The 12,487-nt window shown below is 43.7% G+C and overlaps 1 protein-coding gene across 4 annotated transcripts in view; it reads left to right on the forward strand.

The window, feature by feature from the left end:
- The window catches only part of arap3 (ArfGAP with RhoGAP domain, ankyrin repeat and PH domain 3), a 42,340-nt gene that overhangs the window by 3,026 nt on the left and 26,827 nt on the right, over positions 1-12,487 (forward strand). For 2 of the 4 annotated variants that reach the window (XM_026342679.2, XM_026342678.2), the window contains 11 exons: positions 3,988-4,123; positions 4,318-4,480; positions 4,851-5,780; positions 6,708-6,748; positions 6,872-6,954; positions 7,799-7,851; positions 7,993-8,232; positions 9,255-9,324; positions 9,967-10,087; positions 11,552-11,736; positions 11,833-11,939. In XM_026342679.2, coding sequence (XP_026198464.1) covers positions 4,407-4,480; positions 4,851-5,780; positions 6,708-6,748; positions 6,872-6,954; positions 7,799-7,851; positions 7,993-8,232; positions 9,255-9,324; positions 9,967-10,087; positions 11,552-11,736; positions 11,833-11,939 — 1,904 coding nt within the window. In that variant the 5' untranslated portion in view covers positions 3,988-4,123; positions 4,318-4,406. The remainder of the gene's footprint in view (positions 1-3,987; positions 4,124-4,317; positions 4,481-4,850; positions 5,781-6,707; positions 6,749-6,871; positions 6,955-7,798; positions 7,852-7,992; positions 8,233-9,254; positions 9,325-9,966; positions 10,088-11,551; positions 11,737-11,832; positions 11,940-12,487) is intronic. The other 2 variants (XM_026342677.2, XM_026342680.1) reach the window with 1 other exon arrangement.

A 12,487-nucleotide genomic window follows, 5' to 3' on the forward strand; every position in this document is an offset into this window, starting at 1 on the left:
GTCCCCCATGTCTTTTACCCAAGGGAAGGATCCTGGACTTTAGGTCCTGGGAAACAAAAGTACTATGAAGTTGGAAACACTTTCTGATTGTGAGTGTAGAGCTCAGCCATTCACTGTGTAGTTTTCACTGTAGAAATGAAGTGTAGCAGCACAGAAACTGCAGAAACCGGCACACTGTGGCAGCTGGTGAAGTAGTCCTGATCCAGGTCTGTGATCAGGCCTCTGTTGGTATAGAGACCTATGCCAGAAAAGTTCGGTCAATCAAACAGGAACATTAATAAGATTCATAGTGTTGTTGGAGTCAGACCTGAGCATCGTCTATGTGGTGCGTTCATGTGTGCTCTGAAGCTCTGAACATCCTAAAACTGTGCACAGAGTAAAGTACAGTGAGGGAACTGCAGTACACACACTTTACTGCTTTCTATTTATGTTCTACTGAGTCACACACAAGCCGAGGTTGAAGAAATGAAAGTAAATTAGGTGCCAGGCAGCAGGCTGTCAATTTCTTTTTAAAGTAAGTTTGTGTCAAAATGTCCTATAGCACTTGAATGCATCTGAGAGACAGCAGCTCTAACAGTGTTCAGAAACTGTCCACCTTCACATCCAGTGTTCCCAGTCTTCCCAGTCTTCCCAGTTGGAGTCAGTGTGTGGCTCCAGTCACAGCTCTGCAACAATCGACCTTCTGTTTGTCACAATAGAGCCTATTTCACTGCCCCCTCCCTCCCCCATCGCTTTCATTTGTCCTTTTCTCTACTTCCTGTCTGTTCCCTCGTTTTTTAATGCCCCCCCACCACCAATCGCTCTCTCTTCAGTGGAGGTAAAGAATGAAGGTCACCCCCCACCCCACCCTGCTGGTCAAACTAACAGTGAGCTTTGTCTGAGGGGTGTGGTAGCTTTGATTGACAGACATCTCAGCCTCTCATTGGCTCTTCGTCCCACATGAGCACTTTCTGTGTCCGACGTCTGCAAAACTCTGATGTTGGCTGATGCTGCAGAGTTGCTGCATAGTGCATTGGCAGGACCGGGGGTTCGAATCCCAGACTTTACACTTACTCTGCCTTGACAAATTACTAAATTTAATGTAAATGTTGAGGATGAGGCGTTCAGCTGCTGGAGGAAATCTAATTCCAACTCTGTGCTTGTTTGTTCTGAGAGCTATATCCAGTCTGGGTTTAGCACTGAGCTGGAGCAGTTAGCTTAGCTTAGCGTAAACACTGGAAGCATGGGGAAACTGCTAGCCAGAATGTGTTGAGTCTCTGGTCTGGTCTGATTGTTCTACACGTTGTAGCTATTAGCTGTAGAAGCTGTTGCAGCAGATCAGCAAGCTGAGCTGGTTCTGATCCAGTGTGTCACAGTTAAGGTTAGCTCATCATGATCCAGGTGATGATCCACAGTAAAGTAAACGATTCACAGCTTCACTTTCCGCTGATATGAAAAGATTTGAGAGAGAGGAGGACGAGAGATGTGCAGAGGACCAGAGATGATGATGATGAGTGGAAAAAGTAAGAAGCGAGCAGGGTGGAAGGAGGACAGGGTGTGTTGGTGTTTGGGGAGAACAGGGAGGGGTAACTGTTCTACCCATCACTACATTCATCACCTGCCGATTGTGTGTGTGTGTGTGTTTTTGTGCGAGTGTGTGTCTGTCGAACTTTCTGGTGGAAGTAGGATGGGAGTGTCTGTATCCTCTGCTCCTTCTTTATCTACAGCCTTTACCAACTTCCTGGCCCCTGAAATTCTGCAAGTCCACTCTGAACCTTTTCCACACCAGCTGTTTCTGCTCTGGTTGGACTGAAGTACGGTACAGCAGCTTTGAACCTGTTTTACTAATGCTTTGCATGTTCCATCTTTAGAAACAAAGCTAAACAAAAACTGTGCAGAAAGACCAGTTTCCTGAAAAACCTTACCAGGGTCTGGTTCCGAAATTAAGGAAAGGAAGGAATTGTTGTCTGATCGTCGTCTGACTAACAACTTGTTCAGCTCTGGGCCCAGTTCAACCGAACCTTGTTTTACAGGCCTGAAGAGGTCAAAGATCCACACAAGTAAGGTCTGAGTTAATAATCAGCAGTTTGTGTGTTTCTGTTAATAGAAACCTGCTGTATTAACTGCTGTCCCCCACCCCCACCCAGAGTTTCAGAGTGGTAGGAGGATGGGAGTTTCCTCTGTTTCTCTCCTCGTCATCATCCTGTGAACCGGCTCTGACTAACAACACGGACTGAAGTCGTCTGCACGAGGAGAATGAGTGTGTTCGACAACACACTTCCTGTGTTTCCACCTAAAACACCAGAGAAGGGTTGGGCTGTGTTACCTTAGGAGGTGGTATTAATGTTTTGGCCTCTTCATTTATGTAATATAGCATAGTGACTTGTTCTCTGAGACTGCTGTAACCTCACTTTGACTGCAGCTGAAACCTTTGGAGCACATCTCACTTGTTGTACCCTTCCCTCCATCAATTCCCCCTTACTGTACCTTGACTGGAAACTATCCAGTAGTCAGATTTACTGACTTGGTGGTTTGATTCAGAACTAACAGAGACAAAGACCACAGGATATTTACAGACATTTACATTTCTCCCCAGAGAGAGGGAGTTCTGTGGGACAGAGGTGCTATACTGACAGCAGGACAAGCAGTGTGACCAGTCACATATTTGTCCATGCTGTGTGACCAGAGTGGGAACTGTCAGATAAATGGCGTGGAGTCAAAATAAAGTAAGGAAAAGAAGAAAGACACTTTCCAAAGCTTTATTTCAGTTTCTTAAAACGTGTACAGTGTCAGCATTGGGGCCGAATGAGTGTTTCTGCCGTGGAGCCCATATTGAAATACAAAGGGACTGATCTCAATACAGAAGCTGTTTTCAAGCAGATGAAGTTTGGAGGAGGAAAAAGGTCGACAGGAGGAAGCTGCTGTGACTCACTTCCTCCTCAGCCTTTGTCTTTGTACTGGACGCTGCCGACCTCTGTGTGTGTGTCGTATTTTTACTCCTGTGGTTTTTCTTTTTCCTTCTTTCTTTGTGTCACTGCTTCTTTTCCTGCTGTAAAACAGTATTTCAGGAAATAACTTGTGGCAGTAATAAAACTGCGGAGTAAAGAATATTCAAAGGACGAGCAGAAAACCCCTGCTGTTTAATGTTCGTTGTTCCATCTTTATCTACAGATGAAAACAAACATTATTTTATGATTGATTACTAACAAAAACAGAAACCATTTAATTTTCATATTTACAGTACAACTATCCAACAACAATATTTTTCATATTGTAACACAGACCTCTGATTACATGTGTGATGTGAAGCACATTCCAGTCTGTGGACTGACATACAAAGGAAATCACACACACACAAATTAGACAGAAGAATGTCATGCAACATAACACATTCCACTCTTTTTCAGGAAATCTGCAGACAGTTTTTCTTTGAAAGCCCCCCACCCTTCAGCTTGGGGCAGCGAGCCTCGCCTCAGCTGCAGGCACTCCCTGCATCCTGTGTTGCTTTTTGTTCACTTTCTGCGTCGGGGACAAGCAGCTAAAAACTCTATCAACGTCGTGATAGCTGAAACATGTCATTTTAGAGTGATTCGGTGCTTCGTTTCCAGTCTTTCCAGTTTCCGGGGGGGGGGGGGTCTTCTCTGTAGAAGTACAGAGAAACTAAATGATCAGCAAAAGATTCAGGCTTCATCCAATCCTGAGGGGAAAACCTGCAGACACTACTCGGGGCACAGAAACCACAGCCAAACCAAATCAAACCAATTTCCCGCCCAGTGGTTTCTGTTAAAATTCTGAGTATTGATGATCCAACGCTCGTCACTGCTCTCAGAAACCCGTCACATGGCAGCAGTGTATGTGTTGTGGTCAGCTCCCTCATTAAATAGCATTAAATGTTGGTGTTTTCAGTCCCCCCCCCCCCGAAGGGGTCAAAGATCATCCTGCTGCAGATGCTGATAACAGCCCTGTCACTGTGTCCACCCACTGACATCATGTTTTGTTCTTCTTCAGTGGTTTTAGTTGGCTGGGAATGGGGGTTGTGATCACCGGGGGTCAAAGGTCATCGTCTCAATTTCTCGTGTTGAAATTTGAAGTCTGGTGACATCTGATCTGCTGATTTGCATCCCACTCAGTTCTCTGTGTTGAGGTAAGAAGAAATAAAAAGTAACAGTTAAAAAGATAAGCAGCGTCTGCTCCTTCTCAGCCTTTGTCTTTATGTACTTGACCAAACAACTCATTACGATCCCTTAAATGGACGCCAACCACTGGTGGTATCGGTTCCACCTGCTGTTAACTGACACTGAACAGAACCTGTGCTCTTGTTATTTTTTACTCCTTTAGATGGACAGTGGCTTTCTGTCCCAGCTGTAGGTCAGTGATGGCCGTACTGGTTCCTAGGTGTGGAGGAGACAAAGCCAGATCCAGACTCCATGTTGGTCGTCATGGCCTCGCTGGATGGAAGCACGCCAACTGAAACGCTTCTGTCAGCGATCCATCTGGAGAGGTCAGGACAGGGGGTGCGCCACCACCTGGGGACCAACACTAACCCTTTTAAGTCAGGGCAAAACAATAAAACAGTAAATGACAATGTTTATTTCCACATTTGTATGTTAGCTAACAGTTAGCATTTCTTTAGCTCAACTTACTACATCTGATGAGTACTGAGCTGCAGTGGAGGTGTTGTCAGTTGTTTACGTTGTGGATGAGATCAAACACCTGATCCAACAGGGTTTGAATCAGTTGTAGAAAAAGTACTCAGATCATTTACTTCAGTAAAAGTATCAATACGGTGCTGCAGAAATACTCAAATTAGTGAAAAAATGTACTTAAAGTACTCATTGTGCAGAACATCATCATTCATTCTTACATTTCAGGTACCTGGACACCTTCCATCAAGCTGGTCTCCTATTGGCTAGGGACTTCACACACCTGGATCATGATGCCTTGGTCAGTCTGGGAATAACGGCTACAGGACACAGGAAGCGAATTCTGCGATTGGTCAGTCACATTAAGAGGACAGAAGCTCAACAGGCCAATCACAAAGCAGATCTCTCACGTGATCGCTGTCATTCTGTGACGGAGAGTTCTTCCTCTGAGCAAAGTGACAACGCGTTGCCCCGTCAGTCTACAGGGCCCGTTAACATTGATGCGTTCAGAAACAGATCGGCCCCCAAACTCGATGCCATGCTCACAAATTCTGAATCCACCAGCTGCAGAGCTGTAGTGAAGCCAGTTCCTAAACCCAGAACTGTCTTTAATCGACGCAGAACTGCACCCATCCACTTCTGTCCCGCAACAGACCCTGAACTGCCCCCACCCAGAAGGCTTTCTCAGGAGTCTATTTGTTTTCCTGTCTTTGAGGGTTTGACTGCCAGGGACACACCTGACGGCAGGTCGACCACCAGCCAAAGACAAAGCCAGATGGAGAGGATGAGACCCAGTCGTAGTTTATCTCTGTCAGATGCTGGAGGGTTGTTACCTCCTGTTCCCCCGAGGCAGAACCGTGGGGGCCCCCATTCTATGTTTCAAGGGTCTCCACCCACATCTTCTTGTTCAGACCAGAACCAGACTTTGTCTTCACTGACTTCCTATTCTGGTAGTCTTGACAGCAGCAGGTTGTCTGGATCTTTGCCTGCCGGTTCACCGAGAGATGGTGGTGGGATGGAGATGGTCTCCAATGAGATCTACTGGGGAACTTCACCCGGATCTGCTGCTAATCTTGGACATAGGAGTTACGGCAGCCAGCAGTCAGCTCCACCAACTCCACCCAGACAAGTTCCTCACAGAAACCCCGCTAGGAACAGGTAGGCCACTATAAGGGACTTGTCCCGACCAGGTTCCACACAGTTTTTTGATATACTCAGTGATGCTTAGTCAATGACACCCATTGTACTGGGCTAAATATGATGTACCCACTGCACCTGTGACCATTGATGTAGCTACGACTGAAACTTCAGCAACACAGTTTTCATCCTTTGTGCAGAACCACAGTGGGTCCTAAATAAAACTACCTAGATTTGTTTAAAGTGTTGACTTTAATTTAGGGGTTGATCTGAAATATTGGATGAACTGTGAAGGGATTATGTTTTATTCATGGAGCCCCAGTTTGGCGCTATATTTGGCGGTAAGTATTTGGACAACCGACAGCTCAGTGTTATTCCCCCATTAGACAAAAGATTAATAGCCACAACTTTTCTCCCTGGTGAGTGGAGTTTTCAACAAAATATGAAACGTTGAACGTGAATATGTTGTCTTTTAACCTTATGATGTTTTTTTCAAACTGTTGCTTTAAAGGTCAGTAGTAAGCTTTTGTTTGAATTTAAGCAGATAGCCAGTGTCAGTGTGAAGCCCAAACCCTCAATCAGATCCAGAACAGACTCCAGGTGGACAATAATCAATCAGGAGACTTATCCCCACGATACGTACAGAGGGGTGGTCACCAGATGTAAATCACAACAGGAACCAGATTAGAGTTTGTTAAACACATGTGAAGACTCTGTAGAATTCTGGAACTACATCCGATGGACAGGTGAAACCAAGAACAACTAGTACCAGAGAAGACCTGCTGGAAAGGAAAGGGAAGGAAGGACCTGGTCATGACCTGACACTTCCAGCTTGTGTACATTTCTGCTGCATAGATTTTACCCTTTGTGAGCAGGTGTTGCACTGAAACACTGGCTCCTCTTTACATCAAGCACTTGATGTCGTTCTTGGTGTGTTTGTACTTTCAGTGGCAGCACTTTAAGTAACAACTCTTCAGGATCAGCCAGAGGTGAGAACATTCATATTTGTTCTGTTACAGTGTTCAGTCCCTAATGTTGAAAAGGCCACAGTAATACTGGTCTGCTTCAGTAAACTAGTTAACTGTCTGTGTTTCGCGATAACATGCTAACAGCTTCAACTGATGACCCCGAGGAGGAGATCAGCCCGTACTGTGAAACTATTTTCCAGACCAGACGGAATCCACATGTTTGTGAGGTGAGAAAACCAGCTCCTTTCGTCACAGTTTTTTTCTTTCATTTTGCTTTTAGACTGACACTGAGAGAAACCAGGTTTCTCTGGTAATCAGGGAACGAGTTTATCTGCAATCAAGAAACCTGGTTACTGGAAATCTGAGTATACATGCAGCAAAAGAGTAATGTGATTACTCCTCTGCCTTGGACATTTGAAAGCCTGGTTCACAGATTTTAAATGAATAGAGACAGAAAATACTGATTCCTGACCATTTTTTTTCTTTCTTTTTTTTTTTTTTTTTGGTTGACAAAAAAAGAGTCCTCTTAACAGATCAAACTGTGTAAATTAAAGAAACACAGTGATAAGTCACTTACTCAGACGTTAACAGGGACTTAATGTTGGTTTTAGTTTTAGTTGGACTTCTTTAAAAATCAAGGCAGCATATCTCTGTTTAATGATCTCTTCTTTCATCCTGCTGCTCGTTTCTGCTGATGGTAGCAGAGTGGTGACTGTATGCAGGCTTTGTCCTGAACATCATCTCTGGTAAAAAGCTGATTAAAAACCTGGTGACACGTTTACGTGGCATAGTGATCAGAGTTCTCTGGGAGAAATCAGGTTTCTCTAAACCACTACCCCAATCGCAGAAACCAGGGTTCCTGTTTACGTGACCTAGTGAAGAAAGCCAACTGTAACCTGGTTACTGGTCAGAGTCTCGTTCTTCCAGTTCTTCTTTCATTCAGATCAATAACCGAAGCTGATAAAGTTCATATGTTTGAACCAGGAGCCCAGTTTGAACTACTACAGTGGTGAGTTTAAAATGAAGAATTCTGACTGGACTCGATGTTCTCGTTTTATATTTTCCCTGCAGAGTGAAAAGAACAAACTGGAGGAAGGAGAGATAAGGAAGGCAGAGGATCATGGGTAAGATGTCAGAAGAAAGCTAACAAGACTGTACATTATAAAAACTGGCAGAATAATGTTTTATATGAACATTTCACAATAAGGCAATAAGGGACAGTAGAGGACAAGCCTCCGGGTCTGTTTTATCTTTTGCATGTTCAGGACACAGAAGTTCTCCTGGACCAAACGTTTGTCTCAGGCTCTTCTGTCAGGAGACTCGCAGGGTTACAGCACGGTCGGAGAATCTCCACCTCCCCTCCGCTGCCTATCCCTGCCCCCCCACACCTTCCCCTCAGAGGCCGATGAGGACCTGACCATCTCCCCCTACGCCAGCTACACCTCCTTGACCGAGAGAGCCCCGCCTATCATCAGTGGTTGGCTGGACAAGCTGTCTCCACAGGGGTGCTTTTAATTTTTACTGCTGTTACATTAGGGCTGTATTTGATTTACAGTGCCTATAAAAAGTATTCACCCCTTTGGATGTTTTATCCTTTTATTGACATCATCCCTCCAGACACAAGTGTCTTTATACTGCAGTCACCTGAAACTCATTCACTGTACTCAGGTGATCCCCATTTCACTAATTGTGGGACTACTAGCACCAAATATCTGGACCTCTGTTGGATTAGGTCAGTCATTTTAAAGGGGGTGAATATTAATGCAAACACTGATTTCACTTTACATATTTTTATTTAACTGATTTTGTAGAAACCTGTTTTCACTTTGACATTAATGAGGTATTTTTCTGAATTAATTTTGTCAGTTGCTAACTTTTATTGACCATGACTGATTTATAATGTGAATAAAAGAATGAAACAAACTGTTAAACAAAGTGTTTAACTGGTTTGTCCAAACCTCCCCCTGGTGGTGTTACTGGTGCACAGGAACCAGCGTGGACACTCTGACCAGACTGCAGCCACATAGCTGAACCTCCACACCACTAAAACCACCAGGTGGCTGGACCGGGATGTGACGTCTGAGGGAGGATTTCTCTATCAGTCGTTTGAAGCTGATGTTCAGAGTATTTCTCTTTGTGTTTCTGTCTGAACGGGTGATGTGCCAGGCGTCAGACATCAACACTGGCTGCTCTGCTGTGTCTCCTCCTCTCTGCTTCCCCCTGTGTCTCCTCCCTCCTGAGAAGCTGCCTCTGCCTCATCACCTTCCTTTACTCCTCCTCTTCATCCTCTGCCTCGTCTTCATCCTCAACTCGGTGTGTTCACCTCTTCCTCCCGTTTTCCTTCCTTTCCTTCTCAGCCTTAGTCTGGGTTTCACTAGCACCATGATCTAAATCACCTCAGAGTCAGGTTCAGTGTTTAGAGGAGCTAACTTTCCTCTGGTAGCCAACAGTTACACTGGTGATTCTCTGTAACCAGTAAATTAATGTGAGTTGTTCCTGAGTCAGATTTTCTGTTTTTATTTTTCAGGAACTATGTTTTCCAGAAGCGCTACGTGAAGTTTGACGGTAAAAACCTGATGTATTTCGGCAGTGAGAAGGTACGACCATCTTCAGTGGAGACATTTTTACAGTAATTAAATGTGCGAGTTTGTCTCAGGTCTGCAAAGCAAGGAGCTCCAGATGGGACATAAACAAAATGCTGTTTATTGATCTTCTTCTTCTTCTTCTTCTTCTTCTTCTTCTTCTTCTTCTTCTTCTTCTTCTTCTTCTTCTTCTTCTCCAACCTAACAGCCAAGTGCCTCTATGTGTATGTATGACCTCTCCAGGAACAAGATGGTGGATGGATTGATAGATTCAGATAAAGACATGCCACCCTGTGTTCAGGCTGTCAGGTTACTGAAAGTCAGGTGGATCATGACTCCTTTATAAATTCAGCTCTGAGCGCTGGTGAAGATGTGCCAGGTTAATACCCATGGCCTCCCCAGTGAGCCAAGCTCGTTTTGCACAGCACCTGTTGTCATGGAACAGGATTTTGTTCATGTACATGTCAGGGAGTCCCAGCTCGCCCTGTGCTTTTTTTGTAGACAGCAACAGTTTGTATAAATGCCTGCTGCACATATAAGCCTGGTATAAAGAATGAGTGGATAGAAAAGAACTCAAACTGTGAGATTAATAAATCTTGACTGTGGTTTATAAAGACCTGGTTTTCTAAGTTTCCTCTCTTGTGCTTCATGTTCCAGGACGTCTACCCTAAAGGAGTGATCCCACTGGCTGCCATCCAGATGGCCCGACCAGCTAAAGACAACAAGTTTGAGATAGTGACAAGTCACAGAATCTTTGTTTTCAGAGCTGAAAATGAAGGTAAAAACACAGTCAGAGAAAAACCTCACACCTATAGTAACAGAAGAATATACCCGTCATGTCCTTTAAATCCGCAGCTATGAATACGGAAAATTATTTTTATTTAGTAAGTACATTTTATTTATATAGCACATTTAAACATAACAAAGCTATCCAAGGTGTTGAACAGAGTAAACATGTACATAAAATAAAAGTAGAGTAAGAAAATTTCCACATGCCATGGTGTAAAGACATGTTATTTAGTTATAGAAGAACTAAAAAGTTCTGTTATTACTATACAATAAGTTTACAGAAACTAAACTGCAGTGACACAGCTGCTGTAGCCTCTGAGCAGTGTCACAAGCAGGTCGAATGATCACATGATCACATCATGAGGATTGCTGTAGGATCTACCTGCAACAGTTATACTCTGCAGTACTCTCCACAGGAACCAGTGGAACCAGTGAGCTGAGCAGATCATGTGATTTGTGAGCTCTGATTTGGGTCAGACAAAACACTGTCCTACCAACATTACTGAATCAGTGTTAAGTGTTATTTGATAAGATATGTGTTTGTGTTGGAAATTCATGTATCAGGTAGTCTGTGGATCAGAACTAGAACTGACAGAACCCATAAGGAAATGCACGTCTTTGTTTTCTAAGGTTACTGTGCTGGAATCAGTGACACAGGAAACCTGGAGTAGAGACCATTGTCAGTGACTTTTTGTTATTAAAATCAAATACAAATTTCAATACACAGAATGAACACACTGATGGTGATGGTGATTTAAGATTCAATTCAAGATTCAAAAAACTTTATTAATCCCAGAAGGAAATTGTTTTGCCTCAATAGGAAAAGCCGAAAGGGAAGAAGAAGACCGTTGTTCTCAAAACAGACAGAAAGAAAAGGAACCACAACCAGGAAAGATCCAACACCAACATAAATACACATAACCGATAACATCAATATAGAAAAAGTCAGAAAAATGAAATTGGGTCAATATATATATATATATATATATATATATATATATATATATATAATATATAATATATAATATATATACATTATATATATATATATATATGATGTATATATTATATATATATATAATATATATAATGTATATATGTGCATTGACAGCAAGTATATGACACAACTATCACTTCCCCCACCCCTTACAGAGGGGGGAGGAATTGTACAGATTGATGGTCTCAGGTAGAAAGGACCTCCTGTGGTTCTCTGTGGAGCATTTAATGTTAATAAGTCTTTGGCTGAACGTGCTCCTTTGTCCAGCCAACAATCTGTGCAGTGGGTGGGAGGTATTGTCCAGGACTGAGAAGAATTTAGACAGCATCCTCCTCTCAACTACAACATGTAGAGGGTCCAGCTCCATCTCCAGAACAGAGCCAGCCCTCCTAATCTCTCCTAATAATGATGATGATGATGGTGCTGATGATGATTACCTTTGTTGCTGTCCCCCAGCGCTGCGGCGGCTTTGGGTGTCCACACTGCAGGAACATGTGAGAGATCAGCTGGTGTTTGGTCGGCGACGTTTCGGTCCTGGATCTCACTGTCAGAAACATGGAGTCCTGGAGCTGAAGGGAACCAAATCTAAGGTCTACGCAGCCATCAACACAGATCAGATCTGGCTCTACAAGAGCGAACAGGTGAGGACACGGACAGGTGAGACATGTGTGATGTCGGCATACCTTCAGGCTCTGCCTCACGCTCTCTGAACATTTATCTCTACCTTGTGTGTGCAGTGTTTTCGTAACGGCATCGGGATAACTGTGATCGAAGCTCGAGGAGCGACCATCAGAGACGGAAAACACAAAAGCTTCGACCTCATCACTCCGTACAAAACCTTCAGGTATCATCACACACTGCACCATCTGGTCTGTGTGGAGCAGAACTTTATTAGGAGACTCTGCTCAGGATCTTTTACTGCTCTCTTAAAGCAGAAACAATGAACTTTGGTGACCCTGACGAGTGTGTTCTACCACAAACGTTGTGGTAGTGCACTTTGTTTCTGTAAGAGAACTAAAAGCTTAAAACTTTTGTAACCTGACTGGAGAATCATCTCAAACCAGGGAAGCTTTATGTCCACAACTTTAGTTTCCTGCTCTGTGGATAAAACTAGGAAATAAATGTTTGTCTCTGCCAGAGTCGTTTGGCCCCAAAAACCAGGCCATTAAACCAGAAAAAGCTCCTTACTGCCAATTTCCTACAGCCGTGCTGCACATGCAATCACAACGCTGCTGAGTTCAAACAGTGTTTGATCAGAACTTGGGAAGGATCCAGATTCTCCTCTGTTTAACTATAAATGCTGAAATCATCAGACGTTACAAACCCGATTTGTGTCTTCAAAATGCCATTGACATGGCGACTGCCTCCCAAGCCTCACTGCAGTCCTCTGTT

This window comes from Anabas testudineus, chromosome 9 (genome assembly GCF_900324465.2).
Source record: "Anabas testudineus chromosome 9, fAnaTes1.2, whole genome shotgun sequence".
NCBI lineage: Eukaryota > Metazoa > Chordata > Actinopteri > Anabantiformes > Anabantidae > Anabas > Anabas testudineus.